Source organism: Syngnathus scovelli, chromosome 20 (genome assembly GCF_024217435.2).
Source record: "Syngnathus scovelli strain Florida chromosome 20, RoL_Ssco_1.2, whole genome shotgun sequence".
Classification (NCBI taxonomy): Eukaryota; Metazoa; Chordata; class Actinopteri; order Syngnathiformes; family Syngnathidae; genus Syngnathus; species Syngnathus scovelli.
Window position 1 is genome coordinate 10,588,144 of NC_090866.1, and position 27,991 is coordinate 10,616,134.

Below are 27,991 nucleotides of genomic sequence, written 5' to 3' on the forward strand. Positions count from 1 at the left end.
GCCGCGGTAATCTGATCTCATCTTAGACGTCATTGACATTGCCGTCAACAACAGGTGTCCCCAAAAAGACGGAACAAGAGTCCAGCAAGGTCTCCAGGATCTCCAAAACAAACATTCCGAGAAGCTGTCCAAGCAAGTGCCCTCTTCCGAAATGCCAAAGAAGTCAGCGGGTCCGGTTTACTAAACGAGGGGGCCCGGTCTCAAGTTTCCTCGACTTGAAGGGCCCAGGTAAATTTAGTCAGTTGCACTTGCTCTTCTGGTGGTCAGACTCATTGAGGCCACTACAGAGTGAGGATCACTGGACAGGACTTAAATACATTTGTGGACACGTACTATGGAATCATGACATCGGCAGAGGAGGGCGACGAGCTGGAAGAGTCAGTCGAACATGATGCCACTGACGGAACATGGAGCTGGGTAATAAGAGCATGTTGGAAGATGCCAATGCAGCCATATGACTTGAGTCGTGTATGTATTAATTACATTCATTAACGAGCTGACAAGGGACTGATAACGTATATGTATTCCATTCATTCACGAGCTGCCGCTAAACTAACAAGTGTTCATCCACAAGGCAATTAGAAACTCATTTTGCATGACAGTTATGCAGTGTTTCCCTTTCTGGCGGCATTACGTTTATATAATATTGGTGTCAAATCTGCTCAGGCCACAAGAGCCTGACCCAATCAGAGGCCTGCCCAAGCAGTAAAAGAGATTTTTACATGCTACAGCGATACCGTTGAGTCAGCAGAAAGGGCGAGAACTCCAGCGACAGGGCCAATGTGCTCACGTGACAACTCATTTGAGGAAAGGAAATGCAGCGGCAGCAAAAAATGGACACGAGTCAAGTTTTGGCGTCGGTTTTTGTAAACAGTAAATTTCCACAACATGAGGGTTTTGAATGAAGCCAGACTCAAGTCACATGACTCGACCCTGGCCATGCTTCTTGTTCCTTGAAACTGTGTCTAAGAAAAGCTGTCAGTCTCGTGTGTCCTCAGAGGACTTATGTATTACTAGGAATCCATTTTCACATGAAGGGAGGGATGAAGTAAAAAAACACTTGAGTACACAGACCTCAAAATTCTACTGAAGCACAGTTCTTTACTTTATGACATATTTGCATGGCATGTTTATGCTTAAAGAAGGAGGGGCTATGGATGGGAAGGCGAGGCGGGGCATTTCACACAAAAAACCGCAAACAAGAAATGTGGCTTCTCGCTGCCTTGTGATTGGACAAGTGGATCGCCTCAGCGTCAGACCGTTGATATGACGTCATCTCGTCGGCCGCCTCAGCCACAGTTATTTTTTCCCACATTTGCTTTAAATGTTCCATTTCCAACGCTACTACAAGTAATAAAATATAATTAATTCAATTCCTTTTCATTTTAACTTTTATTTACCACCGCTCATGCAAGTGACAGCCTTTCCACTGGCTCGATGCGTGTTTAATTTTTAAAAGTAGTTTTTGCGCATTAAGTAAATTCCCCTTATGAATTAATCAAGTATCTACCTGCAAATCGATCAACGTATCAAACTATCGCTTTAGAAAATGATCTGTCACCGCGGTTGCGCTTTCACCGGTGAGTTTAACAACGCAAAAGCTCAACGCTGATTGGCCGGTGGGCGGGGCCTAGTGCACAGCACAAGACACCGAGATCGAGAGATGCGTCAGCTGTTTGGAGGAATGACTGCTCCATTTATACATCTTCTGTTCGACATCGCTCACGTTTCGTCTCGCTTTACATTAGATAATGAATTTGGTTGGAAGGCAAGTGGCTACTTTCTAATGCTGCGCTGAGGAACTGCTTCGTTTTTCACAACGGACTCAGAAGGTAAAGAGACACTAGTTTGCATTTTCATCTAATTGTAGTCAAATAAGTCTGGCAAATCAGGCAAAAGTGTGCACTAGTTCACATCTGTGCAGAACATTACATCTTAACCTAGTCCAGTCTTAATGTCACTATCCTAGCAGAAGACCATCAGCTTTCAAGTGATGCACAGTTTTGCTTAGTAAGATGTCATTTGTCCTACTAGTGAGGACAGAGCGTGTACTAGTACATCGATAATGCATGTGTGTGTGTGTGTGCATAGGAGAGTTGTAAGCACACTAGTATGAGTGTGTCTATTAGTGCAGAGGAGTAGACCCAAAGTAGACCTGGGGGTCGTTCATGGCCATCGGTTCATTTGATGGACATGTTGCAACATTTCCGCTTCTCAGACGTTCCCATTTTGGGCCTCAACAGAAAGTGGAGGAGATGGGGAGTGGGGGGGGAGGCTGCTGGCGTTAATTCCTTTTATTCACTTCTAACGTCTGGCACTCTCAGAAAAAGATCTGAAAGGCTTGGAGGTTTTAAAAATAGCCACCGTCTGGAGATGAACTATTTTCGATTTACAGCAAACATTGGGGCGTGTTGACACTGACATGTTGTCAACTCAGCTGGTCAAGACAAGCCGAGCAACTGGCTCTTCAACGCCATTCAAAAATGCGTTTAACATCCTCTTCCCATTTCCGATAATACATGACAGTTCGCTTTTTAAACCACACTTGCCTTTTTGAACAGTCTCACCCGCTTGTCTCCACCAGACCCGTCAGACCATGAACTACGTGGGCCAGTTGGCGGGTCAGGTCTTCGTGCAGGTCAAGGAGCTGTACCGAGGCCTGAACCCGGCCACGCTGTCGGGCTGCATCGACGTCATCGTGGTGCGGCGCCCCGACGGCTCGCTGCACTGCTCGCCCTTCCACGTCCGCTTCGGAAAGATGGGCGTCCTGCGTTCGCGAGAGAAAGTGGTCAGCAAACATAAGCAAAAATATGAAAAAACAAAACAAAAAAACATATGAATATATTTTACAGGTGGACATCGAGATTAACGGAGAGCCGGTGGATCTACATATGAAGCTCGGAGACAACGGAGAGGCCTTCTTTGTCCAGGAAATGGAAAATAATCAGGTAGATAAGCTCAGCACAAAAAGAGGATTGAAAGCAAAACTGATTTGAAATGTAAACACGCACGCCTGGACGCGCCATGCCAAATATTTTACACGCTTTGTGGAATATAGGTCAGGCTGTGTGTGCACAGGGAATTTTTTTCCTTTTATAGCTGGAAAGCGATCCTTCATTTCCCAGAAAGCATTCAAGCTACATTCAAGGAACGCATGGGCCATAAATTTTGAAAAAAAAGCGAAGGCGGTATTTTCTTTTTTTTTTTTCCAGCCAGACGAGTGTCAGATTTCCAGAACAGGAAAAGAGTTTTTTTTTTTCCCCCCAACCACTCTGAGTTGTTTATATACAAAACGTGCCAACTACTACACAGAGCACGAAATGATATTCCTTCGTCCTGACTTGCTCTTTTGGAGCTACAGTAGAAGCTCCTGGAAAGTGTTCTACTTTCCTGGAGCCAAGTGTAATCAAACCGTTTTTTTTTTTTCTCTCTTCTTTTTATAGTTCAGCTTATACTTGGAAACACCAGGAAAAGAAGCCACATGTTTTCTAATCACTCCAAAGGCCATATATACTTTTTTTTTTTTTTTGCTTATCAATGTTAATGTCAACAGGAAGTGGTTCCCGCCTACCTGGCCACTTCCCCCATCCCGTCAGACGGGCTGGTTCTGATGAGCTCCTCGCTGATGGGGAAGAGCCCGGGGACTCCCGTACAGACCTTGGGCTCCGTGGGGAGCAGCGGAGAGACGGGCACGGCGGCCACCATGATGATGAAGAAGCGAAGGAAGAGGAGGAGGAAAGCTCGGACGGACAGCCTGAAGAAGGAGGAGAGCGGCGATGACTACTCGGAGGATGAGGACATGTTCACCATTGACATCAGCTCTGATGAGGAAATGGAGAACAACAGGTTAGCGAGAAGAAACAACGCCGCATCATGTAGGTCACACGTCATTGGATATGTGCAAGATCGGGTTCGGATCTAAACTTGGATGAGACTGGAGAGCGTATAACTTGACCTAGTTTTTTATAGAGGGCTGAGATGACCCCAAATAATCCAATTTATTTTGACTGAATGAGACGTTGCGTTTCAGGCCTCCTCCCCGAGAAGCGGCAGCGGCTCTTTCAAAACAAACGTCCGTCTACGCTCACTCAGATGGCGACTGGAGCCACCTCCAGAGGTGCCTTCTTCGCTCACCGTTCAAAACCTAAATATGATTATTTTGTTATATATATATATTTCCCCGCCTCCAGCCCCGGGAACTCCCGTCCCGCCTCCCCCAAAAGCGACTCTGAGATCATGAGGCAGTCCTCCGACGCGGGCAATCAGGATTCGGCCATGCATTGGGCGTGGGGGGAGCTGCCGCAGGCCGCCACCGTAAGCTGCATTTTTAACTTCGTCCTTCAGCGGCCTTCCCAACGTAACGTGACCCCTCGACCTCCCAGCCATCCTTCCTCCCGACGAAAGCCGAGCCGCCGCCGCTCGCTCCCGTGCCCATCCCGCTATCGGAGAGCGCTCACTTCTGTGCGATACGAACCGTCGGCGCGTCGACGGACTCGCCCTCGGCAGACGGCGCCGCGGAGGACGCGACGGGCCAGCCGGCGGGAAAGAATGACTCCCCATCCAAGAAAAAAGGTTCAGTTTGATCCAAACAGCATCCGGCTATTGCTTGAAAGGGGCTCAGAATCTTGCGGGCCTTTCTGCAGACAGACGGAGCCGTCACCTGGGCGCCGATGGAGTTTACCTGGATGACCTCATGCAGCTGGAGCCGGAAGTGGCCGCCTTGTATTTCCCAAAGAGGTACAGCGAGGGGCTCGCTCGGACCCGATTCATCAAACACGCCATCATCTGCCGTCTCGCCACAGCGGCGCGGCGCCGAGGAGCGGCGAGGAGCCGGGTGTCCGCAGCCACTCCCCGCAGTCGCTGAGCTCCGGGGGCGACAGCGGCGTGGACGGCGACCCGATGGGCGACCTGCCCTCCATCGCCATCTCGCTGTGCGGCGGCCTCAACGACAACAAGGAGATCGAATCAGAACAGTTCCACACCAAGATCATCTCGTACCAGCAGTTTGTTCAGAACCCGTCCGTCATCGACGACCCCAACCTGGTGGTGAAAATCGACTCCAAGTAAGAAAAGAGAAAAGTGCTTTTGTATTGGATGGCGAGAAGCTCCGCGGGCGTACCTAATGAAGTGTCCAACGAGCGTCCACTCAACTAAATGGACTGCGCTTTCAGATACTATAATTGGAGCAGCGCTGCGCCCATCATGCTGGCGATGCAGGTCTTCCACAAGCCGCTGCCAAAGGTTGGACATCACACACACGTTCTCTCGGGTTCTCTTACGTCAACTGTCCATCGTGTCCCTCCTCCTTGTTCATTTCCATCCCCGCTTTCATCCATTAGCCGAAATACGTGTCTATTATTTACTCCTCCCTGCAATCGCTTCTGTGCGGTGCAGCTGATTTGCTGAGCTTCAGCTTTGTAACTTCATCATCACGCCTGCATGATGATTTGTTTTTTTTTTTTGATGGTCTGCTTCTGTTGTCTTAAGTTGATTTTATTTTTATTTTTTTTTCCCCCTCCCTGGTGTTTTGTGTTTCCCGCGATCCTCTCCAGGCTGCCGTGGAAAACATCATGAAGGAGAAAATGCCCAAGAAAGGAGGGAGGTGGTGGTTCTCCTGGAGAGGCCGCAACAGCAAATCGGTACAATTGAAGTGTCCACGCTAAAAAAATTTAATGTCCTTTTTTTTTGCCCACTAGAGGGCAGTCATGAAGACACCCATGACGACTTAAAGTCCTTTTTCAAAGCGTCTCCCTTTTGCTAGGACTCCATCTCGGAACGGGGCGCCAGCGGCTCAGATCAACTCGGGCCGTCGGCCACGGGCCGGCATAAAGAGGAGTCATCGTCCAGCGACGAAGACCACCGGGTGGCCAGGCAGAGCTCGGCCGCCATCCAGTCGGAGGCCGGGACGGTCGCGGGAACCGTGTCGTACAAGAAGACGCTCAGACTTACCTCTGAGCAGCTGGTGAGGAGTTTTGACTTGGCTCTCCTGCTCCATGGTATTTTCTAAAGCCATCTTTGGTCTCTCCACGTTTGGCCACGGCAGATGTCGCTGCAGCTGCGTGACGGGGCCAACGAGGCGGTGTTCAGCGTCACCACTCAATACCAGGGCACGTGTCGCTGCCAGGGAACCATCTACCTCTGGAACTGGGATGACAAGATCATCATTTCAGACATAGACGGAACCATCACGAGGTGTGTGTCATCCGCCACATTTTCATCCTCAATGGCCATTCTGAGGCCCCAATCCATGTTTGGGTTGCAGGTCGGACACGCTGGGCCACATCCTGCCCACCTTGGGGAAGGACTGGACTCACCAGGGCATCGCGCAGCTCTACCATAAAGTCAGCCAGTAAGCAAATCTCACCAACGCTGGGCTCGGTTTCGGTGGTAGCGGCGCTCAAACCGTCGTCCCGCCTCACGTCAGGAACGGCTACAAGATCCTGTACTGCTCGGCCCGAGCTATCGGCATGGCCGACATGACGCGGGGCTACCTGCACTGGGTCAACGAGAGGGGCACCATGCTGCCCGTGGGGCCCGTCTTGCTCAGCCCCAGCAGCCTCTTCTCAGCTCTGCACAGGTGAGTGACGTAATGGCGCGCTACTGCTAGCAAGAAACGCTCTAACAGATATCTGCCTCATCTAACCAGGGAAGTGATCGAGAAGAAGCCGGAGAAGTTCAAGGTGGAATGTCTGACCGATATCAGGAACCTCTTTCACCCCAACACGCAACCTTTCTACGCAGCCTTCGGCAACCGGCCGACGGTAAACATACACGAAGGATCCAAGACGGCCGCCATCTTGCTAACCTTTGGTCTCCATTTGGATCGACAGGACGTGTTTTCCTACAAAGAAGTCGGGGTGCCGCTGAAGCGGATTTTCACGGTGAACCCCAAAGGGGAGCTGGTGCAGGAACACGCCAAGACCAACATCTCATCGTGAGTCCACATCACGCGAGCCAAACGGTGACTATTTTGGAACGTGAGCCTAACTTGAAGTGACCTTGTTGCAGGTACGTCCGTCTGGGGGAGGTGGTGGACCACGTGTTCCCCCTCAAGGCCCGAGCCTCGTCCTCGGACTTCCCCTGCTCGGACACCTACAGCCACTTCACCTACTGGAGGGAGCAGCTCCCCCAGGTGGCCCGCCAGGGAACCACACCCCCTCGGACGCCCGTCCCCGCCCCGGCAGCCGACTCCTTTTAGCAGCGTGATGCATTCAAATGCACTTTGTGACTGAATCATTTATTCAGGGCAGCTTATTGATTTGGAGGGAGCCTTTATATTTTTAGTAGAGGAGCTCAACTTGGTGCCAAATATATGGCTTTATTTTCTTACACGCGTGACGAGTTAGTCCATCCAAATGCAATTTACTGCACACATTTCCTTTTATTATTTTGGTTTTGATGCATTTCTTTGTCACCTGATGGGTAAAAAAAAATCATCTGTCTATAACTCCAATCAAAAATCATGTGGAAAAAAGTTTGAAAGGGAATTTGACAGCATTTCTTAGGCTGGGATGTGTCACGACAAACCAAATGTTACTCTGACAATCGTGATGTATCGTTTTTGATGGTGCTTGACAATGCGTCCTATTCTTTCTATGAAAGAGCTGGAATTTTGTGTGATATCCTCTGTGTAGACCACATTCACTGTCAAGGTCAAATAAATGGTCTTGGAAAATTTGTTTTTGTCATGAGTGGGGAAAATATATCAAAGATGTCAAGTGGGATACAAGTAGGCCGTCATAACAGCATTCAGTATAGAGAATGAATGGATGGCTGTATTATACTGCCCTCTGGTGGCCAAGGTGTGCGCAACAGAAGGAGTAGGGGAGGATCAGTGGAGTTGAAATGAAAACCGAAAGTAAAAAGATATAGAACACTCTCACAAAGCGGAAGGTCCGCATTTTCCACCATTTTCGTTTGCCCTTTAAATTGTATGTATTTTTGGTCGACTTGCGCGTCATAACAGCCCGCAGGGAGCATTCGGTAGAGCTCGGTTCGGCAAGACTCGTCAGACGCCCACCGAGAGATGAAAAAAACGGTAAGGAGAAGTTGGTCGGTCGAGTCTTTTTTTTCCTCCGATTCATCCTCATATATTTGAGATTGACGTGCAATTTACTCCGTGTGAGCCGTTGCACAAACATAGCGGCATTACGGTATTTGTCATTCAATGATTATATTTGTATTTTGTCTTACACAACACGGAAAAATAAATGTTTGCCTTTCTTTTTCACTACTTTGTATTAACTTTTAAAAACAATGATATCAGATTGTATTCTTTACTTTGGCTGGCTTTAGTAGGTCACTGACCCACTAACCCATTTGTGCCCAGTTATGAATTATTACTGTCTAACAACCTCGTGTTGATTGTCAACAGTGGGAGTACGTGCGACTTGGCCTTCACGAGGAGGATGGCGAGGAGGACATGGTGGACATATTAGAAGAAAGGAGGCAAAGCAGTGACATAGGCCACGCCCTTAGAAACTTTAGGCCCCGCCCTTACAGAAGGGCAGAGCCCTTTTCCGCCAGTCAACTCAATGTGGCCGTTCTGGACTCCCACCCAGTACGCCGCGTGATGGTCGAGGTGGGCTTGCACCCAAAACCCACCTAAACGTAGCGGCATGACTGAAACCAACCTTTGCTCAGGTTGCCATGGAGACGGGGTCGCCGCCAGAGGCGGTGAGAGCGCAAGCGGCGGCCATTTTGGAGGAGATGTCCCAAAAGCTGCAGTTGGGTTTTGTGCGTCTGATGGGCTTCATGCTCAGCAAAGTCCTCAAGCGCATCTACTCCGCCATCTTGGTCAACACGCGGGCGCTCGACACGGTCGCTACATTTGACGCACACGGCAAATTTAGTTTGATTCGACGCGCTCTTTGACACATTTTGCACATATTTTGCAGCTTCGGCAACTTATGGAGGACACGCCCGTCATCCTGCTGCCCAACCACAGGAGCTACACGGACTTTTTAGTCATCTCCTACCTTATGTTTACTTATGACGTCCCGCTACCCGTCATCGCTTCTGGACTGGGTCAGTTTTTTTTTTTCGTCTTAGGTGGGGCACTCTTGCATTTGCCCCTCAAACAAAACAGCAATCATAGTAAAGATCCAAAGAGTGACTCACCATTGCTGTTTCTTTTCCGTGAAGCTCTGGCTGGGATGACGTTGATGGGCGAGATGCTGCGCCGCTGCGGCGCTTTCTACATCAGGCGCAACATCGCCTCCAACAGGCTGTACTGTGAAGTGCTGTCGGAATATGTGAAGAGCCTGGTCAAGGTAGGTAGGAGACACCTTTCTGCTCCAAGCAGGAAATGTCTGCAGATTTTTTTGTCCCGCAGACAGGATTGGCGCCGGTGGAATTTTACATCGAAGGCTACCGGAGTCGCTCGCTCAAATCCTTGACGCCCAAGCAAGGTGAGTCATATACGATTTTTTGAAAAGTCCACACGGAAAAATTGGAAATAACTATGCGTAGGGATGCTGCAGATGGTTCTGGACCCCTACTTTGAAGGCCAGGTGGACAACGTCATCTTGGTTCCTATCAGTTTGAGCTACGACCGACTTTTAGAAGAATCCGTGGCGGCCCGCGAGCTGCTGGGCATTCCTAAACCCAAAGAGAGCACCCTGGTGCGTCGCCACCTTCCACGGGTTCTCGGTGCTGAGAACTTAGCCCGGTTTTGGTCCGCAGGGCCTGCTGAAGGCCGCCAAGGTCCTAGGCGAGGATTACGGCCGCATGCACGTCAACTTTGGCCGGCCCATGTCAGCCAGACAACTTTGTCAAGGCAAAATGGAGTCGCTCGTGTTTGAGTGAGTCCATTGATTGTTTGGAATTTTCACATAGCTATGAAATCAAACCTTGGGGATTTCGCCTTTGATTTGTTTCCGCAGAGATGTTCTCCAGGAGAAACGGGCATTTTTGAAGCGGCTGGCTCATGTAATCGTTCGAATCCAAGAGCGAGGTTGCTTCCACAGTCCGTGGTCCCTCATGGCCTGCCTGCTGCTGCAATGGCCGCCATCGGTCTTGACCCAAACGGGCCTACCTTGGCGACACCTGGCCGAAAAGACGCTATGGTTGAAGAGGTTGGCGCTGAGCTTCGGGGCGCGGCTCAACTGGCCCGGTGGGTTCAGATCACCACTAGGCCACCGTGTTGTACAAAGTTCATGTTGGGGGGGGGGGGGCACTTTGCAGCTTTGAGCAAGATCAGACAGATTAAAGCAATGCGAGTTGGCACGAGCGTTCACATTCACTTACGGGATGTTAGCTAAGATTAGCGCTGATCCCAAGAGGGACCCGCTCAAACATCTCATGGCGAGTAAACACACACCTTGGAAGAATGGAAGAATAGAAAGGTCACCTCTGGTCCGCTCCTTAGGACACACCCCTGACCTGGAAGTGATGTCATCGGCCGTGGCTCTCCATTACCCATCGGTCCGCCTAGAGGCACAACGTGTCTTCCTGGTGGTGGAAGATGAGGAAGCGGCGGCGGGTGGGCGGCAAATCGGTGTGGCCAAGATGGCGGCGGCCATGTTGATGATGGCGTCCTACCGCAACCAGTCGCTGCACCTTTTCGTCCGGCCGGCCCTGCTGGTCGTGGCCTTGAGTCTTTCTCCGAGCGTCCGGAGGGGTAAGGAAACTGAAACTGGTAACCGCGGCAACGGAGTGTAAAGCAACGCCGTCGTGTTGTCACAGACGAGGTCTTTGCCACCTTCTGCTTCCTCCGGGACGTCTTCACAAGTGAATTCATCTTCATTCCTGGCGAGGCCCATGAGGTAAACCGGATTACCTTTTGGACTTTTTGCTCGAATACAGCTTTTTCTCTTTTCAGGACTTTGAGGAGGCGTGTGGCCTCTTGAAGAAATGCGGCATCCTCGACGCTACCGACTCCCAGGAACTGACGGCGTTGGAGGGAAGTGGCGCTGAGGTGTTGTCTTTCCTGCGGGGGCTTCTGAAACCTTTCGTGGACTCCTACCTGGTACATTTCGCCGTCAGTTGAATTTTTGTGAAGTTCTTCTCAAGTTTGTACCCGGTGTCTAGGTCATGTTGAGGTTCCTCAGTGAGCTGGATGCACACGTGATCACCGAGCAAGACTTCCTACCTGCTGTGAGGAGTTTGGCGACCAAGCTCATTCTCGCAGGTAAGGACCACCGCCGCCGTTGACATCTCAGCCGTCTTCTTCTCGGGCCTCCGTCGGCAGGCGAGCTCAACACCTACGAGACGTTCTCGTCCGACGTCCAGAAGAACGTCCTGGCGTCCCTCAGGAACTTGGCAGCTGTGACAAAGTTGAAGGCGTGAGTAATGAGATTAAAGTCATGAGGGAAAAACTGTTTGGCTGATAAGCTCATTTTGTCTGCGGCTTGCTTGACCGATTTGGTTTCGTCTACAGGTCAGAGAAGGCGTACCGTGTAGATAAAGACGCCGTGAGACGGATTGAAGGCGTGCTCTGTAAGACAGCTGATTGTTGTTTTGCATTACCCGAAAATATTTGAAGCAAGTCGCCGTGTTGACCGGCGCTCGGCTTGGAATTACGCTAAAGTGTTTTTCTCGTCTGTAGCCGGCCAAATCCGTCCCCCGAAGATCCAGACTGAACCTGACGCAAGACTTTAGTCTCCACTGGAACGAGTCCAGCATCACACCACATTTGCACGCTCACCTCCACTTGACCTCTGTCCTCCTTCTTGTCTTTCTTCTTGCGCCGCGCTTTTCTTTTCAGTGTCGGCAAGCATCTGAAGACATCAGCAGTGTTTAGATTTCTTTGAAACGTTTATAACGTTTTATGAGTGTTGGAACTACACTGAAAGGAAATATCATGACAAGGTTACCAGACTGAAGACATGGAAAAAACATGAAGACATTTGTTTTACATCAATTAAATCTTGTAACAATTTTTTCTACTAAAATATTTTTGGCTTATTGGCTTTTAACGTCAAATACCACAGCAAATCAAGATTCTATTTGAGACTTTTATTTTTTTTTGGAACTTCTTGACATAATCAATAAATGTGAAATAAGCAGAAGAAAATGCACCATGGATGAACCATCTCGGACGCCGTCGCCTCTTTCAACAAGAGTGAGAACCAGAAGGCAAAGTTCAGAGTTCATCACTGCTGACCAGCACTGGAGTTAAAAGGCCTCGTAAAGTGCCACTTGGCCGAGCCAGCGGACACTACATTAGGTACGGATGCCTCGCCCAATATTCTCCAGGTGTACCTAAGCGAGCGTCGGGCGGGCCGAGAATTATCTGTACACGGGTGGGACGTCCACCTTGATCCGCAAAGCGCTGACGGGGTCCTGGCAAAAGACGGAGATGTACTCAAGCACTTTGGAGTTGAGCCTCTTCTCGCTTTCCTTGGCGCGGTGGCGCTCCTTGTCCCAGCGCTCACGCTCACCGTTCATCTGGGTGAAGAGGTTGAGCTGGATGGCGCGCAGGGTGGCCGCCAGCACATAGGCGCCGCCCTGGAGGCCGTGGCACAGCGCGGCGCCCACGCTCAGCACCGCCGCCATCAGGTTGGGCATGGTCTCGCACAGCACGCACGCGCCCTCCAGGAGGTGCAGCGTGCACGCGCGGCCCGCCAGAGGCGCGCCGTGCGAGTGCGAGACGGGCGGGGCGGGGCCATGCTGCTGCTGAGCGCTGGCCAGCAGGTGGCGCGCGCAGTTGCTGAAGTGGGCGGCGGCGCGACGCAGGGGTAACAAGGCAAGGTACAGGTGGCACGCCGCCTTAGTCAGGGCGTGGAAGAGCAGACGCAGCTCCAACACGGCGTTGCCTGCAGCCCGAGAAAAGAGAGATTAGGAAATGGCCCGGAGCCTAATCTGATGCGGTGACTAATGTCAGAGAGCATTAAAGTCACCCGTGCACGCAAAGAAGCACAAAGTTTGGCACCAGCAACGTGAAAACTAGCAAAATGACTACAACGGAGCATCTTGAATGTCAAAGTGAATAACATTAAAATGTCTTCAATTCAGACTTTATACATGAATTTATGCACATTATGAGGATTTTCATAATAAAGACTGCAAAAGCTAAGCAAAATAACTAACATTACAAGCGCATCTCAAAACAAACTATTAAAACGTGTCAGTGGAAGAAGCTTCTATTTTTTTTGCTACTCTTTTTAAATTCCATCCAATAATGAATATCTTACCGTCTATGAAGCAGAAAATCCACAGGAAGACGATACACGCGGCCAAATAGGTGAACCAATCCATGTGAGCCGCTTTTCCTCGCCGTCAGCGGAACTCCGACAAATAATTCAATCAAATGAAAATAATTTGGATTTGCGATGACAATGATGTCGTCCTGACGCCTTTGACGCACTCACATGATCAGATAGACGATCGCGTGTGACAGAGGAGCGTCTGCAACGTGTGCGCGACTCGGACAGAGGGACGCGCAGACGGAGGGACGGACGGACGGACGGAGACACCCGCAGTTAAGACTTTCGATTAGTCGACTGCGTCCAATAGCTCACGTTGTTTCATCTTTCGGTTTGGCTTTTAAACTTGAGGAACGAGGGTGCCGTCACTGATGTCATGATAACGCGTCACCGTACTTAACTGGAAGACGTCGAGTTTATTTTTACAACATTGTCTGTTTTATCTTACTAATCGGTCAACTTTACTTACCTATCATATAAATCTCCACATCCCTTTCAAATTCTCAAATAGTTATTCAATCATTTTATTTGCGCAAAAAGGCTGTGAAACTAACAAACACTTTTACGCTGCAATTGTGTTTTGCTTGTTCTTTTTACTAATGTAATTTGTTATTTTCATGTTTGTACATTTCATTTTAAGCCAATTACCTGCATATATTTGTTATTTTTACACCTTTAATAAGTGTTTGCTATATTTAAAGTTTGATTGAAAGATTTCATCGGCCTCTGTAACAAAGTGTGACGTCACAGAGTTGTCACGGTAACGGACCGGATCGATTCGCACTCACTCAAAAACACCCGTTCTCCACATTGGGCGTAAAAATTGGGTTGAAAATGTGCTGAATTAAGTGTTGGCTGCTGCTTTTTAATGTCGCTCGCCTTGCAAACACCTTGACACTTCGTTCAAGGTAAGAAAAGGGGGAGATGTTGGTTTACTTATGAAATGCATTTTGAAATGTGTACGGCTACTTTTGTTTTTTTTTTGTTTTTTAGACATGAGGCCAAAGAGGAAGAATGAGGGTGTCATCACCTACCATATCCCGTTCAATATTAGACTTCTGGCACCCGAGGTGGGTCAGTGTCACTTTGGGTGCTGTGCCGATGCAGTTGAGCTAAAAAATAAATAAAAAAAATTCAAGTCATTAGTCAACTTAGTGTATTGTATCCACGCAACTTGTGCAAACTACAGAGGACAGAGTCCAAGTGCCTGTGGCCCGAGGTGAAACTGAGTGCGCCGGTGAAGGAGAGGAAATCTGACGGCCACCTCAAGCTCAATAAACGGGATGAAGCCATGGAGGCGCACGCATCCAGGCCGCGGCGGGGCGCGCTCTCTTACACCTCCACCAGGCGACTGCAGGTACTGCACGACGCCGCAACCCCCGCCAGCGATATAATGCATCATTTAACTTCACGTTTATTTTTCAGATCAAAATGGAGGCTGAAATTCGAGAGGCTAAAGAATTGATTCGACCTTTAGTGGAAACAGACAAGGTATGAGTTTAAGTGGAACTAAAGGCATGTTTTCCCAAAAATGTGTTGTTTGCCCCCCCCAACATTAATCTAAAGACAGGAGTGCCCTCTTGTGGCATCTAAGGGTGTTGCAGAAATCAAAACACATCAACAAATAATTTTTTCAGCAAATCAAGTATTTGGGATTTTTTTTAAATACCCAAATAGTTGAATCCACGTATAGCAAATTGAGAAAGCAAGTAAACTTTTTTTTGTCTGGAACAGATTGGCATTTCAATTAATTTCAACGTGGAAAATAGTTTTGAGATCCAAGTGCAAGCTCGGTCAAATGGCAAACACACAAGCTAGCAAAATCTAACTTGTGTAGGAGCTGGAGACTTTCCTGAGCAGGCAGCACGAAGCCAAGACGATCGGGAGGGAGGTGACGCGCAAGCGTGTGCACGAGATCGAGTGGGGTGCGCGCCAAAATAAGCTCCAGCACCACATGGCTGTCTGCAACCCGCTGGAGGTCAAGCTGCGCCAGAACTTGTACCAGCAATTCCTGAATCACGGAAACACCAAGGTACGGCTGCCGAGAGGCCCGAGACGGGCGTTGGGGCTGACGCTGCCGCCTTACGACGCTTTCAGGGCTTCGTCTTTCTGGATATGTGCGACCTGAATGCGTACAACCCGTACGTCCTCCGTGACAAAACGCCACACCAGTGCAAGGTGAGCGAGCTACATATTTTTAAACTATATACATAATAAAAGGAGATCAAAATAGAATAAATTCTGCATTTTGTTACAAAGATGAGCAATGAAAGTATAAAAGGTGAATTTTGCGTCAAATGCGTTTCCCAGCTGAGGGCGGCCGAGCTGAAGGAGAAGGAATTTTTCAACGACAAGTTCAAAAGGAGGACTCGCTGTGACGCAGGTAAGCTACCTTTGGTCACGTGACCTCATCGCAACAACCTCTCAATATCTATTTTGTTTCTTGCATTCAGGATGCCACTTCAAGTGGATCGGCCAGAGCCAAACGGAGCACGAAGGCTACACGACGCCTTCGACCGTCGCGGACGCGCTCCCTCTTCGGTCGGCAGACAAGAGCAACACCAAACACGTCAGGTCTTGGTACGACCATGCCCATTTAACTCTGGATTTTATAAATGTTAAAGTTATGAGCCCAAAGAAAGAGTAACATACCGCTGATGACGTGTCGTGCAGCTTGAAGGTGCCGTTCCACATCCGCGAGAGCTTGGCGCTGGACGGGAAGTGCCATCATGCCGATTGCTGGTTCTCCAGATGAGGAGCGCTTTTTTTCTTCTTCCACCACCTGTCGGTAAACCAAAGACTCACGCTGGCCGGAATAAGCGAACCCTGAGCGAGCAGACTGGACAGCATGTTGTGTTTATTCCTCCTTTGACCACATCTGAGAAGCATCATCGACCTGACACGTTTGGACGAATAAAAGCTCGTCATCACAACGTCAGGTTGTGTTTGGAAAATGAAAAAGATACGACTGCCGTTTGCGGGGCAAGGCACTTGTGAGCGCAAAGTGGCTCAGAAGTCATTTGTGGGGCGGCTCGTAGAGCTGCAGGTCCAACTTGACCCAGACTTCTCCGGTGGGGACTTCGTGGAGCAGCAGGCGACGACCGGCGGCGCCTTTGCTCTCCATTTCCTTCTTGATGGTCGCCACGGGAACCTCGGCGCGACCTAGGAAGTCTGATGAAAGCGAGCGGGCGCCGCTGATGAGAGAAGCGGTTTTCCTCCCGAGACGTGTACACTCACCATCTGGCGAGAACTGGTTCTTCTCAAAGACGGTGATGCTCAGCACGTCCTGGTAGAGGTCTTTGATGAAGAACTGGCAGTTGAAGTTCCACTTGGGGTTGAGCGTGTTGCTGGCGGGTCGAGACGTGTAGCACTGGGCGCCCATGGTTAGCTCGCAGTACGGGTTGCTCTTGCCTGCAGGGGGCACTGGGAGTGAAATGCCGCTCACAACAACTCCGCGTGTGTGTGTGTGTGTGTGTGTGTATCACCGTTGGGCTTGCAAGCCTTGAGCTCTTGCGCCTCGGAGACGGTCACCAGAAGCCTGCCGATGCCGCTCGTCTTCAGAGAGCGAGCTGCGGGAAGCGCAGATGTCAGAAAAGCACGACGTGCGAAGAGACAAAATGTCTTTGCTGACCTTGATAGGCCTTCTCACGTTTCTTCTTCTCCGTCTCGATGAAAAGTTCAGACGCCACTTTGATTTTCTGTACCCACGCCGCCCTGGCAAAACCCAAACAGGTCCTGCTTGCTATGCCATCGAATGTGTCCAATCAGGAATTGAAAAACCGGCGCTCGCTGTCACCTTTCGTTCAAGGTGTCCGTCCTGAGCGAGTAGACGCGGTCGATGTGCGAGACGAGGAAGAGCGGCTCGTCGCTGGACGGGTCTGGTGGCATTTTGACCAGGACCTCATTGAGGAAGAGCGGCTGTCGACAAAATAAAGGCAAGACGAGCGAGGGGAGTGACGTCAGGTGGCGGCGGGCGGGCGGGCGCTTCGGCTCACCGCTTTGTACATCTTGAGCTGGACGCCGCTGCTTTTGGGTCCGAAGAGCTTGTCGGGCCCGGAGGAGGACAAGGACTTGGCGCTCTGCGTCAGGAGCAGGAAGTCGCTGAAGAGGAAGGCCCACAATTCGCGGCTGCTCTTGCTCTTGTGCAGCCGGCCGCTGTGCAGCAGCTTGCGCGGTCCGAGGCAATTGGTCAGCGAGTTCAACACCAAGTTCTGCCCACCGCACAAATATATATTTTTTATTTCTGGAATGGCATTTCTCAAAGGTGGTGGTCTCACCTCGATGACGCCGTCGTACTGCACGTGGCTCTGGATCCACTCCAGGCGGTCCGAGTTCTCCTTCTCCCTGACGCCTTCGTTGACCTGAGAGCACAGCTCCTCGGCCCGCTCCAGAGCCTCCCGCAGGGGGGTGTGGTCCGGGTGCTGCTTGGGCGTGTGCTCCAGGATCTGAAACCACGTCAAGAGGGCACGCTCAGAGGAGAGCGCCGAAGACGGACGGAGGCGGTACGTACGTTCTTGATGAGCAGAGGGTAGCGGGTGATCCTCTGCATGGGCTTCAGAAGAAAGCTGGACAGAGGCATCCCCTTACAGCGGTAGTTGGTGGCGATCTTCTGCTCGGCACGGAAGAGGTCAGGTGATTAAAAAACAAAAAAAGTCACGCTCACACATTTGCGCAGGTACCTTGAGGAAGTCCTTGAAGTCGGGCTGGTTATGGGTTTTGCTCTGCAGCAGGGCGGCGGCGTTGAGCTGGCAAGAGCAGAAGCCCACGTAGGGCCGCAATCGCGTCAGCTCCGATGCCAGCAGATCGCCGATCAGCTGCACCGGCATGTTGTCGCCGCCCGTCTGCTTGCGCAGGCGCAGCGCCCTGAAAGACGCCAGAGGGGTGAGTGTGTGTTGGGGGGAGGGGGTGAGGGGTGGGGGCGTACTCACTGCAGCAGTCTGCTGTTGCACACGATCAGCTCTCGCCAGTTGATGAAAATGACGCCCATCTCCGCTTCCGTTAGGCGACCCGACTCCGACATGGGCTTGTAGAACACCTGATAAAGTCCAATTGGAGCATTTTGAAAATGGAGCAGTGACAATTTTGTGTGTGTGTGTTTTTTTTTTTTTTTTGAGACCTCCAGCACCAGCTCCAGGTCGTCCACGTAGGTCTCCTCAGTGCGGATGAGCTCGTGGATGTAACCCTGCCTCTTCCTTTCCTGGGGGCTCATGGTGTCCAGCGTCATCAGGTCCGCGCACCCTTTTAAACGCACACACACACGAGACGCAAGCCGTGTTCGAACCATCTTTTTATTCGCAACTTTTCAGCACCTTCCGTGATTGCATAGGCAAAAATGGAGGGAAGAGAGCGGAGAGGAAGACGAGTTGCTGCTGGTAAATGTCATTTGTAATTCTCATACTGCAGTGTTCCTAATATTGTGGTGTCACGTCACAATGTGTCATCATGCTTTGTGCCCGTGTCAATGTTAGTTGAGCAAAATGAGAGGCAAAAGTCCCCACCACCCCAAAAAAAAATAAAAAAATAAAATAAGAACAAGCAAGGCTGGTTCTGTCCCCGCCCGCACGCAGGTGGTCGTGATTCCGGTAAGGTGAGGAAGAGGAGGAGAAGGAAGAGGAAGAGGAGGAGGACAGGAAAGCCCACATTGTTTGTCCTACGGAGGAAACAAAAGGAAAGATGACGCAGGAAGAGGAGGAGAAGGGGAGGGGAGGGGGGGTGAGTGGGATGAGGCAGAGAGCACAGACATTAATCAAGCGGGAATATTAATGCGGGGCCTCGCCATGCACGTGCGCTCGTTACATGGCCGCTAATTACTTGGGGCGTTTGTTCAGAGATGCTAATTAAATGTGGGGCTTGTTAACAACATGTTAAACCGAGCAACCTGAGACTCAGCTCGGGGGCGGCCGTTTCCTTCTCGCCGCCGTCGGAAAGGTTTTTGCCGTACTCACATTGCTGACTGGGGTCGGACTCGGTGGTCATCTTGACGTAGTTGGTGGGGAGCAGCCCCGTGACGCCGTCGGCTTCGCCTTTCCACCAGTCCGGGTTGGTCTTGTCCAGGACGTTGATGAGCCGGCCCTTGGAGAAGCTCAGCTCGTCGGGGTTGGCCGCCGTGTAGTCGTACATGGCGATGACTTGGCACACTGCCGACACGCGCCGACAAAGTCTTTGAGGTTTCAATTCCGGATCCTCGCTATGTACGTTCGGCTCTGTGAGAAAATGTGGCCGGCGGACGGGATTGCGACCGACCTGGTAGAGGCGAGGGGGACGACTTGTTGCCGGAGGGTCCGAGGAGCTTGACGTGGGACGAGTGAAGCCAGCCTCTCTGACGCTTCTTGCCACGGGCCTGCCCCCCAAAAAAGAACCCACCAAAATGGAATTTACACAGCTGGAGTAAAAAACAAACAAAATAAAAAAAAACTGCAACTGACCTGCAGTTCTCCCAACCACCAGCCACTGGAGTTCTTGGCCAGGACCACAACAAGTTGCCCGGGAGACAGATGAAGCTGATGCATCGCCGGGGCAACGGCAGCAGAGGCGGCGACGGCCTGGGCGAGCTCTGCTGACCAATGGGCACAATTCAGATCTGCGTGATGGTCCCCCTGCGACTCGTGGGTTTTGGGTTCTCACCGGGCTTCTTTGTCGGCCCACCGAGTCTTGACACCTACGGGAAGGACATTGATGAATGGCGAAATTGCATGTCGTATCCGTGGCGGCACTTGGGCGTTACCTCCAGCTCCACGGGCCTGACGTAGTTGGATGGGAAAAGGCCGATTTGGTCGCCGATGCAGCCTCGCCACCACTCGCCTTCCCGCTCCGTCACCACCAGCACGTCGCCCTCCTCGAAGGTGAGGTCGCCCGCCTCCGGGCTCTCGTACGTGTACAGCGCCACATATTCTGTTTTGGGCGACGGGGGTGTTACGCCCGATGGGACGGCCAAGCTTTGAGGCGTGGGCTCACCTTCAAGTTGAGCACCGTCGCCTCCATCTGCCGACTCCGTGCTTTCAAAAGAACAACCGCACAGCGTTAGCTTGACCCGAGGTAGACTGTGGCGTGTGTGTGTTCATACTCTGCGGCCATTTCGCCCTCCAACGGGAGGTTGACGTTTGTTTCGGAGGAAGCAGTGGTGATGCTGGTGGAGGTGGTGGCCGACCAGGGTGACCCGATCTGAGTCGGGCCAGGAGCTGGAAACTGAGAAGCAGAATTTGATTATCCTCATAATTGTGAGACGTTGTGCAAGTGTGCCTAATGAAGTTACCTGTGACACGTCTGACTGTACGGGAGGAGCGCCATCGTTGTCCGTGCGTTCGCCATCCGTCACTCTAAACACGACAAAACATCGTTCAAAAGTGCTTCTGTGAGTTTTGCTCTACTCCAAGTAAAATTACCCGGCGACAGGAAGCGGCGCCGGACAGGAAGCGGGCGGCGCCGAGCCGGTCTCGACGCATTTCTCGGCGTAACTGTGAGGGAACCAGCCCTTGTTGCCACGGTAACTGCCGCACAGCCAGCCCGGCTCGCCCACCGTCTGCTCGTCCACCTGCGGAGCAGACCCGTCTCAATTTTTCGGCGGTCGAAACCGAGCGGGCCGGCGTCAAACCTCGATGAGGCAGTCGGCGTCGATGCTCAGCTCGTCCTTGTTGCGTGCCGCGAACGAGTACAGCGCTTTGTAGAGGTGCACCCTGGAGGCCGCCTGCACCTCCTCCTGCGCCCTTTGCGCCTCCTCCTGCGCCCTTCGCGCCTCCTCTTCCCTCCTTTTTCGCTCCTCTTCCTCCTCCTCCTCCCTGGCCATCCTCTCCTGCTCCAGCTTGGCCCGCCTGGGTGTAAAAATGTCTCCGCAAATGACTCCAAGATTTGCATTTGTGTGAAGGCATCTACCTGGCTTCCTCCTCTTCCTCTCTCCGCCGTCTCTCCCGCTCCTCAATCCTCCGTCTCTCCTGCTCCTCTTCCTCCCTCCTCCGCTGCTCTTCTTCCTCTTTCCTCCGTCTCTCCCGCTCCTCCTCCTCCTCCCTCTTCCGCCGCTCCTCCTCCTCTTTCCTCCGTCTCTCCCGCTCCTCCTCCTCTTTCCTCCGCCTGGCTCTCTCCTCCTCTTCTTCTCTCCTCCGCCGCTCCTCTTCCTCCTTGCATCTCTTCAACTGCCGCGATTTCTCCTCCTTGACGCGCCGCAAGTCATCCAGGACCGACTGTTGCTTGACCTGCTTCTCCCTCAGCTCCTGATGCACATTGAAACGGCTTTCATGGAATAATAATCGTGAAGACATTTCGAGAACATCACAAAGCGGGCCTCACTTCGTCGTGGGGGTCACACACTTACCGTCCACCACAAAGCAAATACAAACATGAAGGATGGAAGGGAAAGAAAAAAAACCTCAACAAAACAGGAGAACCTTGAAAAGAAGAAAGAGTTGGCTGAGACAAGCCAGCAGAGACAGAAGCGCTCGCAGGAGACAGTCATCCATGTCCTCCAGCTGACCACATGCAACATGGTTAAAAAAAAAAAAAAAAGAAATGGAGGAAGAAAGACATCCGGGAAGCAGGATTAAGAGGAGAAAGCAGAGAAAGCAGTTAAAACGCAGTTCCAAGCAGCGCCACCGGGAAAGAACCCACGCAAGATAATTGACAAGATGGCTTTGGACTGACCTGAAGTTCTTTGTTGTGCAGTTGCATCTGTGCCAGCTTGTCTGTGGTTTCCTTCTGCAGGGCGTCCAGCTGCTCCTTCAGATGGCGGCAGGCCACGCCTTTGTCGCTCACCTTGGCCGCCAGCGAGGACAACGTCGAGGCTGCAAGAAAAGTCCGAATGCCTTTGTCCATGATGCGAACTTGGAGGCTTTAGGCGGCTGGACTTACGTAAGATTTTGTTGAGGTTGACATTACGCAGCTTCTCAGTCAGCTTCTGATGCTCGGGAGCCAGCGAGGAGAGCTTCAGCTGCCATTCCTGAGAAAAAAAAAAGGAAGTGAGTCGAGGTTGAAAACAAAAAGAAATAAAAACGTTTTGTTTGTACCTCCAACTGGATCTGCAGCGTGTTGATCTCGGCGACGCGCGTGTCTCTCTTCTGGTTGATGAGCTCCACCTCGGCCTTCCGGACGCGTCGCTTGCTCTGCGCGTCGCGGAGGCGGTCCGAGATCTGCTTGTGCTTGTTGCCCTGGGCAACGTAAAGCCGACATCTCGTAACAAGCTCGCAGGCTAGCCGGGCTCGAGCGGCGCGGGCCTCACCACGGCCTCCAGCTCCATTTCCAGACTCTTCTTCTTGGCTCGGAGCTGACAGAGTTCCTGTTGGTCGCCGTCTCGCGTCCTGATCAACTCCTCCCTGCGACTGCGTTCCCACTGCTCCTGCCGCTGGCGCTCCAGCTCCTGCTTGGCAACGCAAAAGATTGCGCAATGTTTGCATTTTGAAATCTTTGACGTGACTCACCTCCTTCCTCTCCAGCTCCCTCAGCCGGTCCTCCTCGCGCTGCCGCTCCACTTGGCGCTGCCTCTCCAGGCGCCGCTCCTCCTCGAGCCGGCGCCGCTGTTCGCTTTGACGGGCTTCCCTCTCCCGCCGCTCCCGGTCCTCCTGCTCCTCACGGGCCCGGCGCTCTCGCTCCTTCCTCTGCTGCTCCTCCAGAGCCTGCCTTCGTTTCTCGAGCTCGGCGCTGCCACGTGCAAAGTTCTCCTTCAGTTTGTCCTCAAAGGACACTGGAGGGGGTGGAAAAAAGATGGGTCAGCGTTTCCTTACATGACGCGAGATTAAAAACCGTACCGCTGCTCTTGTTCTTCAGGACGGGTTCTATCTCCGGTGAGTCCATCAAAGAGGGGCTGCCGTAAGGTCCGCTGCCGTTGAGGAGCTCGCCGCACTTGAGGCCACCTCTGCGAGCGACAGATTCAAAAGGTTATTTTCTGGGTGGCAAAAGCAGAGCGTTTATTTTTTATTTTTTAAAGTTGACCTGAGAGAAGGCGGGATGAGGTCTTGGGGCAGGGTGAGCGGCAGCGGGCGGCCCGTCTTGGCCGTGTCCACCAGATGCATGGCCAGGATGAACTCGTCGGCCCGCAGACGGCCGTCCTTGTCCACGTCTGCCAGGTTCCTGCAAAATGACGTGCCACGTTGTGAACAAAATTCATCCAAAAGGACAAAAGGGAAACAAATACAGTTAAAAAATTTGCGTTGAATAAAATTTGGAACTACACACCAGATTGCAGCCAGCTGAGTCTGCGTGAGGTTGGAGGCAATCAGTGCATTTCTCACTTGAGGTCCTGGGGGACAAAAATTAACATTAAACAATAAATGAATAAAAACGAATAAATAAAAATACATACAAATAAATTTTAAAAATAAATAAATATTTTTTTGCCTGCTTGAGCCGCCATTTTGTTCGTTTTGTCTCACCTGACAAGTAGCCGCTCATGAGCTTGTCCAGCGTGTTGAACTGCTGCCGGTACTTGAGTCTGGACGCTTGAGGCACGGCCCAGTCGCTCGAGCCCGCCGCCGCCGCCGCCTTAGGAGAGATGCTGGCCAGTGAGGTGGTGGACGAAGAGTTGGAGCTAGCAAAAATGCACAGAGGTCAAACTCATGCCCAACGACTGCTTCAAATAAACAAAAAATGGTGTCTCATTGCAAAGTGTGTGTCTTCCAAGAGTTTTGTGTACATTCCTAGTGCTTGTTTAAACATCTTCGCACGGGGCGAGGACGGCGTTGAAAAGTTTGAAATCAGATACAAGACCCGACCTGTTCCCTCAAGACACGCGCGCGGGCACGCTAACCACGATACTAGATACTATTGTCGCACAAAGCTTAACGCTGACCTCTTTGTTCACCAAAAAAAAACTTGCAGGATCATCTCCTAGTCCTCATTTTGAGTCCATGGTCAACAGAATGAGCCCGGAATGTCCCAAACAATTTCAGCTAATGTGCTTGGAAAGGAAAGCAAGCAAAGTTCCGTTGCGCTCTGATTGCGAATTTCCTGCCGTGTCATCCGATTTTGGGGAAAAACGACTTCCTGCTCTGCCCCGGTTGTCACGTCGTCCATTCACCCGCCTATTCGTAGGCCAGTCTTTTTTTTTCTGTGGTGAAACATTAACGCTGAGAACTTTTTTTGCAGGCTCACCTGCTGGAGCCAAGGTCCACCAGAGAGTTGGCTTGAGACATGCCCCGGCTTCCAGGCGGAGAAAAGGTCAGTGGCGAGGAGAAACCTGACAGGGGAGGACCTGCAAACAATGTCAGGGAATGTTGGCTTTCATTTGCAGGCCAAGATTATTTTCATCTTGGAGTGAATGCGAAAAATTATCAGTGACGTTATGTAAGCGACCTGTCATGGCCTTCAAGCGCTAATCTTATCTGCCTGCGTTTCAAACAGACAAATGAGATGACCCAACAAAATGGCTCCAGCGCGGAACCGACCTGCGGCCATGGGAGGGGCGGGGCCGATGAAGTGAAGGTGGCAGCGGGGGAAGCCGGCGAATCCCAACGGGGCGCCCAGCGGCAGCGTCATCACGGGTGGCGCCGCTCGCACGAGGGGGTTAGCAGGGATGGGGGTTAGCATGGACATGGGCGGCGGCGGCATGGCGACCGACAAGTTTGGCAAAGAACCCATCCCTGCAAGGAGGACGTGCAAAGTGGGTTAGTAGGATGGGATGAAAAGTGGGACACAGCGGGGGCAGTTTTTTTTTTTTTTAATATATATACCAAAGCGGGCGGACGAGGGGACAGGAAGCTGCCTCAAGCCCATGGGCAGCGCCGCGGGCAAACTGCGGCCCTGCAGTTTCATCTTGATGAGCTTCATGGCGATGGAGAACTCCTGCCGGTCCATCTTGCCGTCGCCGTCCACGTCGGCCAGGTTCCTGAAAATCAAATTCACAATTCAACCGCTCCGAGGTGGACGGACACTCTGAGCGAAAGCGCAGACTCACCAGATCTCGGCCAGGACGGCCGGCGGCAGGCCCGACTGCAGGAAGAACCCTCGGGCTTGCTCGCCTGCCGATGGGAGAACAAAAAAGTCAGGCGACATCCCGGCCCGGAGAACTTTGCACAGCGCCTACCCGAGACGTAGCCCAGGACGGGGGCCAAGGTGTCAAACTGCTTGTCGTGCTTCCCTCGCTCCTCCGGGGAGATGGACCAGGCGGCGCCGCCTGCATGCGAGAAGAACCGACATCAAGTCGACTCAGAACGCGAAAGCCGCAAAGAGCTCAAGAATAGTCAACAAATAAAAAGTCAAAACACTTTCAAAGTTTGAGGGACAAATTTCTGCTGAGCTTGCGTAATTGGGCCGGTGCGCACCCTTGAAGCGAGCCACTCTCTCGCCAATGATGACTGCGTGAAAATTCAGAGTCAGCTGCTTCGGCTCCCGCCCCGTTGCATGTCTCCCGGCGCTTTTGCGCGCCGGCTATTAAAAATGCAGCTGAGCCGTCCGTAAAAGTGGCAAAGGAGGAGATATCAATCAATTAGTCACGAGGGCGTCGCCACAATCGTATTGTGATGAGGCCGCGACCACTTGCCTTTTTTTTTTTTAATGAGGAAAATTGAGTGGCTGGACGTTATTGTGATGAATGGACTTGTCACGACAAATTCATCCATCACGCTCTTGGAAGGCTGCGAGCTGATGCGTCACGCACACAAATTTCTCACTTATTTAGATTCCAATTAGGGACATTGCAATCTACGCAGTCGAGATTTCTCTTCTCTAAAATTTTTTTGGGGAAAATCGTTAGCTAGTATGATTGAACAGACTGGCTCACGCTGGCCCACGTCAGCCCGGCCGGCGAGCACCTGAGCAGGTGCCTGACCCACTTTGCGGCATCGTCAGCAAAACCCGCGGTAATTAATCTGGCGCCGGGATTTGGCACAGCCCCGCGGGGAGCGCAAGTGGGACGCGACAAAGATCCGCAACACGTCGACGGTTTGATTCCGACAGGTCGGGTTAGACGCCGTCACGGCTGCTCACAGAAGATTTGGAGCGATTTTTCTTTTCTCCCGCTATTATTTTTTCTTTTGTATTGCTTTTTATTTGATTTATTACTTTTTTTTTCCAATTCCGCAGCACTCCACTGCAAAGAGCTCTCAAGCCACACGGGCCCTCCTGCAAATATTGAAGAAATACAAAGCGGTGCAGGTGGCTGCCTGAGCAGAATTTCAATCGACTGCAACGTTTCGCTTTGTTGTCTTGGTGCCGCCGTGTTGAGTCAAACCTCCGTAGACCTTCCTCAGATACCTTCCGGCCCTCGGGGGGGTGTCTCTGCTTTCTTACCGTTCATGGCTGCAGGTGGAGGTGTCCTCCGCACGGCCAGCTAACTCGCAGACATGGATCTGCAGGGAGGGATGTTAAAGTCATCGTTTTCATCGTGTACGTTTTCCACGTCAGGTGACACCCGTGTTGTACTTTCTATTCTCTTGTGCAAACAAGGCAACCGAATCCACCCTGGTTGACAAACACTCGAGCGCTCCGAGGTGCGTTGTGAGTGAGCCGTGTCAAATACGCACCAGCGGCTTTTGCTCGTCCTCCTTTTTCTTTTTTTCCCGCTACCAAAAACAACACGACGGGAAACATTTGAATACAGATTTTCGCTCGGGACAATGAATGTCGATTAAAGCTCGCAAAGACCCTCGGACTCTCCCCGAATGCTGATTGACACCTGCGCTCGGACGTGTCTATCAATGCATCGCTCTGTGTGTGCGTGAGAGAGAGAAAGAGAGAACGTGTCAAGCGCACACACACTTTGCATAGAAACCTTCCTGTCGGAGCGCCGGAAGCTCGGCCAAGCCACTGGGAAGAAAGAAGCCAGTGTGTGTGCGCGTGTGTGTGTATGTGTATGCGTAGTGTAATACTCACTTTCCCCCTGTTGTGCTGGTGAATGCGTAAATCAATGTTGAAGTTCCTTTTGGGACATCTACGAAAACCAAACAAGCAGTTAATTTACTTCCTTGTCATATGTTACAACACATTTTTAATGGAACATTTATAAGGTATAAAACGAGGTCTATGTTGCAGATAAAAACAGATAATGAGCAAATGGGACAAAAACAGCCACAAGACCATAGGCCACATTATTAGGTACATCTAGATGCAAGTTTCCCCCACCCTCACCAAATCCCTTGAATTTAAGTATTCCGAGTTTCTTGTCACACTGTTATTTCCAATAACAGTTACAACTTGTGACACCAATACCCATAACAAGAAACATGTTTTTGGTTTTTTAGGGCTACTGAATGTCAGGTTCAGGTGTACCTAATGTTTTGGCCTTTCCCAGCACAAGCAGAAGGGAAGAGAGGGCCCGGGAAAATATTTAGTGACTTGTGAATGAAGCTCGAGGGTTGGCTGCCGTTGATGTTAAACAAACAAAGGCAGCATTTGTTCCGGAGAAGCGAGTGAGAAGTGGCAGGCGAGTAAAAATAAAAACAAGCAAAAAAAAAAAAAAAAACCCTCATGTAGATGTATGTCACTAACGGGCAGAGCACGCAAGGCAGTCTTTCGTCGATAGTAACGATTCAATTAAGAACAAATGTAGAAACATTTCCGAGCGTTTTTCGTAATATAATGTGAGACTGCTAACGGATTATTTACCTGTTGCGGTGGAACAGCGCCCGGTAGTCAAGACGTTCACGGCAGGGCAATTCGGATAGTGGTGGAGGAGGACGGAAGGAGGCGAAGACACGACGAAGGCGGGACCGACGTCAGACTGGAAGGGGGCGGAGCTACGGAGTCAAGCCGGAAGTCTTTTTGCAGTTGGGTTCCGCCAGGAAGTTTCAACATAAAACTTACCATCGGAATGCGTGGAAGCCAGGTTTCAAAATAAAAGCTCAGTGAAAAGTGAATACTTTTGTAGTAACTAGATTTTAACTAGTGATTCATGCAAGGGTTAGTGTTTCTTTTGTGAGATTAAA

At 51.2% G+C, this 27,991-nt stretch overlaps 4 protein-coding genes across 9 annotated transcripts; 3 read left to right on the forward strand and 1 right to left on the reverse strand.

The window, feature by feature from the left end:
• Window positions 1–11: 11 nt before the first annotated feature.
• On the forward strand, window positions 12–7,675 carry lpin1b (lipin 1b). Of its 2 annotated transcripts, none has more exons than XM_049757554.2 (18): window positions 12–417; window positions 2,585–2,788; window positions 2,853–2,948; window positions 3,554–3,846; window positions 4,031–4,117; window positions 4,191–4,314; window positions 4,383–4,572; window positions 4,644–4,737; window positions 4,803–5,063; window positions 5,172–5,241; window positions 5,553–5,639; window positions 5,762–5,962; window positions 6,044–6,192; window positions 6,263–6,349; window positions 6,425–6,577; window positions 6,647–6,761; window positions 6,831–6,934; window positions 7,009–7,675. In XM_049757554.2, exons 1-18 carry the CDS (start codon window positions 343–345, stop codon window positions 7,196–7,198), a joined length of 2,580 nt encoding a protein of 859 aa, XP_049613511.1. In that variant the 5' UTR covers window positions 12–342; the 3' UTR covers window positions 7,199–7,675. The 2 variants fall into 2 exon arrangements, with proteins under 2 accessions (XP_049613511.1, XP_049613512.1); XM_049757555.2 differs by lacking the exon at window positions 12–417 and adding an exon at window positions 1,473–1,832.
• A 119-nt stretch (window positions 7,676–7,794) lies between these two features.
• On the forward strand, window positions 7,795–11,894 carry LOC125990415 (dihydroxyacetone phosphate acyltransferase). The gene is made up of 16 exons (XM_049757570.1): window positions 7,795–8,038; window positions 8,375–8,581; window positions 8,644–8,820; window positions 8,898–9,027; window positions 9,145–9,272; window positions 9,335–9,410; window positions 9,472–9,623; window positions 9,685–9,803; window positions 9,885–10,114; window positions 10,370–10,621; window positions 10,687–10,766; window positions 10,823–10,969; window positions 11,032–11,131; window positions 11,192–11,285; window positions 11,381–11,439; window positions 11,549–11,894. The coding sequence occupies exons 1-16, from the start codon at window positions 8,027–8,029 to the stop codon at window positions 11,599–11,601; spliced, it is 2,016 nt and encodes a 671-aa protein (XP_049613527.1). The 5' UTR covers window positions 7,795–8,026; the 3' UTR covers window positions 11,602–11,894.
• A 2,079-nt stretch (window positions 11,895–13,973) lies between these two features.
• Window positions 13,974–15,967, forward strand: fam228a (family with sequence similarity 228 member A). 2 transcript variants are annotated; one of them, XM_049757657.1, is made up of 9 exons: window positions 13,974–14,056; window positions 14,142–14,218; window positions 14,338–14,505; window positions 14,574–14,639; window positions 14,986–15,180; window positions 15,246–15,326; window positions 15,459–15,531; window positions 15,602–15,728; window positions 15,822–15,967. In XM_049757657.1, the coding sequence occupies exons 2-9, from the start codon at window positions 14,144–14,146 to the stop codon at window positions 15,901–15,903; spliced, it is 867 nt and encodes a 288-aa protein (XP_049613614.1). In that variant the 5' UTR covers window positions 13,974–14,056; window positions 14,142–14,143; the 3' UTR covers window positions 15,904–15,967. The 2 variants fall into 2 exon arrangements, with proteins under 2 accessions (XP_049613614.1, XP_049613613.1); XM_049757656.1 differs by lacking the exon at window positions 13,974–14,056 and having other exon boundaries at window positions 14,080–14,218.
• Window positions 15,968–15,988: 21 nt separating this feature from the next.
• Window positions 15,989–27,835, reverse strand: itsn2a (intersectin 2a). Of its 4 annotated transcripts, none has more exons than XM_049757534.2 (40): window positions 27,672–27,835; window positions 26,940–26,997; window positions 26,358–26,416; window positions 25,153–25,242; window positions 25,024–25,087; window positions 24,800–24,954; window positions 24,515–24,709; window positions 24,222–24,321; window positions 23,504–23,658; window positions 23,307–23,370; window positions 23,064–23,201; window positions 22,880–22,986; window positions 22,553–22,815; window positions 22,354–22,491; window positions 22,142–22,282; window positions 21,987–22,074; window positions 21,780–21,919; window positions 21,527–21,607; window positions 21,018–21,352; window positions 20,740–20,956; window positions 20,531–20,679; window positions 20,401–20,464; window positions 20,212–20,333; window positions 20,103–20,143; window positions 19,873–20,039; window positions 19,773–19,806; window positions 19,574–19,701; window positions 19,392–19,488; window positions 19,094–19,285; window positions 18,265–18,386; window positions 18,077–18,183; window positions 17,828–18,011; window positions 17,659–17,757; window positions 17,426–17,593; window positions 17,144–17,359; window positions 16,945–17,066; window positions 16,780–16,862; window positions 16,634–16,717; window positions 16,386–16,559; window positions 15,989–16,319 (listed from the first exon to the last, which is right to left on the reverse strand). In XM_049757534.2, exons 3-40 carry the CDS (start codon window positions 26,362–26,364, stop codon window positions 16,165–16,167), a joined length of 4,986 nt encoding a protein of 1,661 aa, XP_049613491.1. In that variant the 5' UTR covers window positions 26,365–26,416; window positions 26,940–26,997; window positions 27,672–27,835; the 3' UTR covers window positions 15,989–16,164. The 4 variants fall into 4 exon arrangements, with proteins under 4 accessions (XP_049613491.1, XP_068505367.1, XP_068505369.1 ...); XM_068649266.1 differs by having other exon boundaries at window positions 22,354–22,494; XM_068649268.1 differs by lacking the exon at window positions 24,515–24,709 and having other exon boundaries at window positions 22,354–22,494.
• Between the last annotated feature and the right edge of the window lie 156 nt (window positions 27,836–27,991).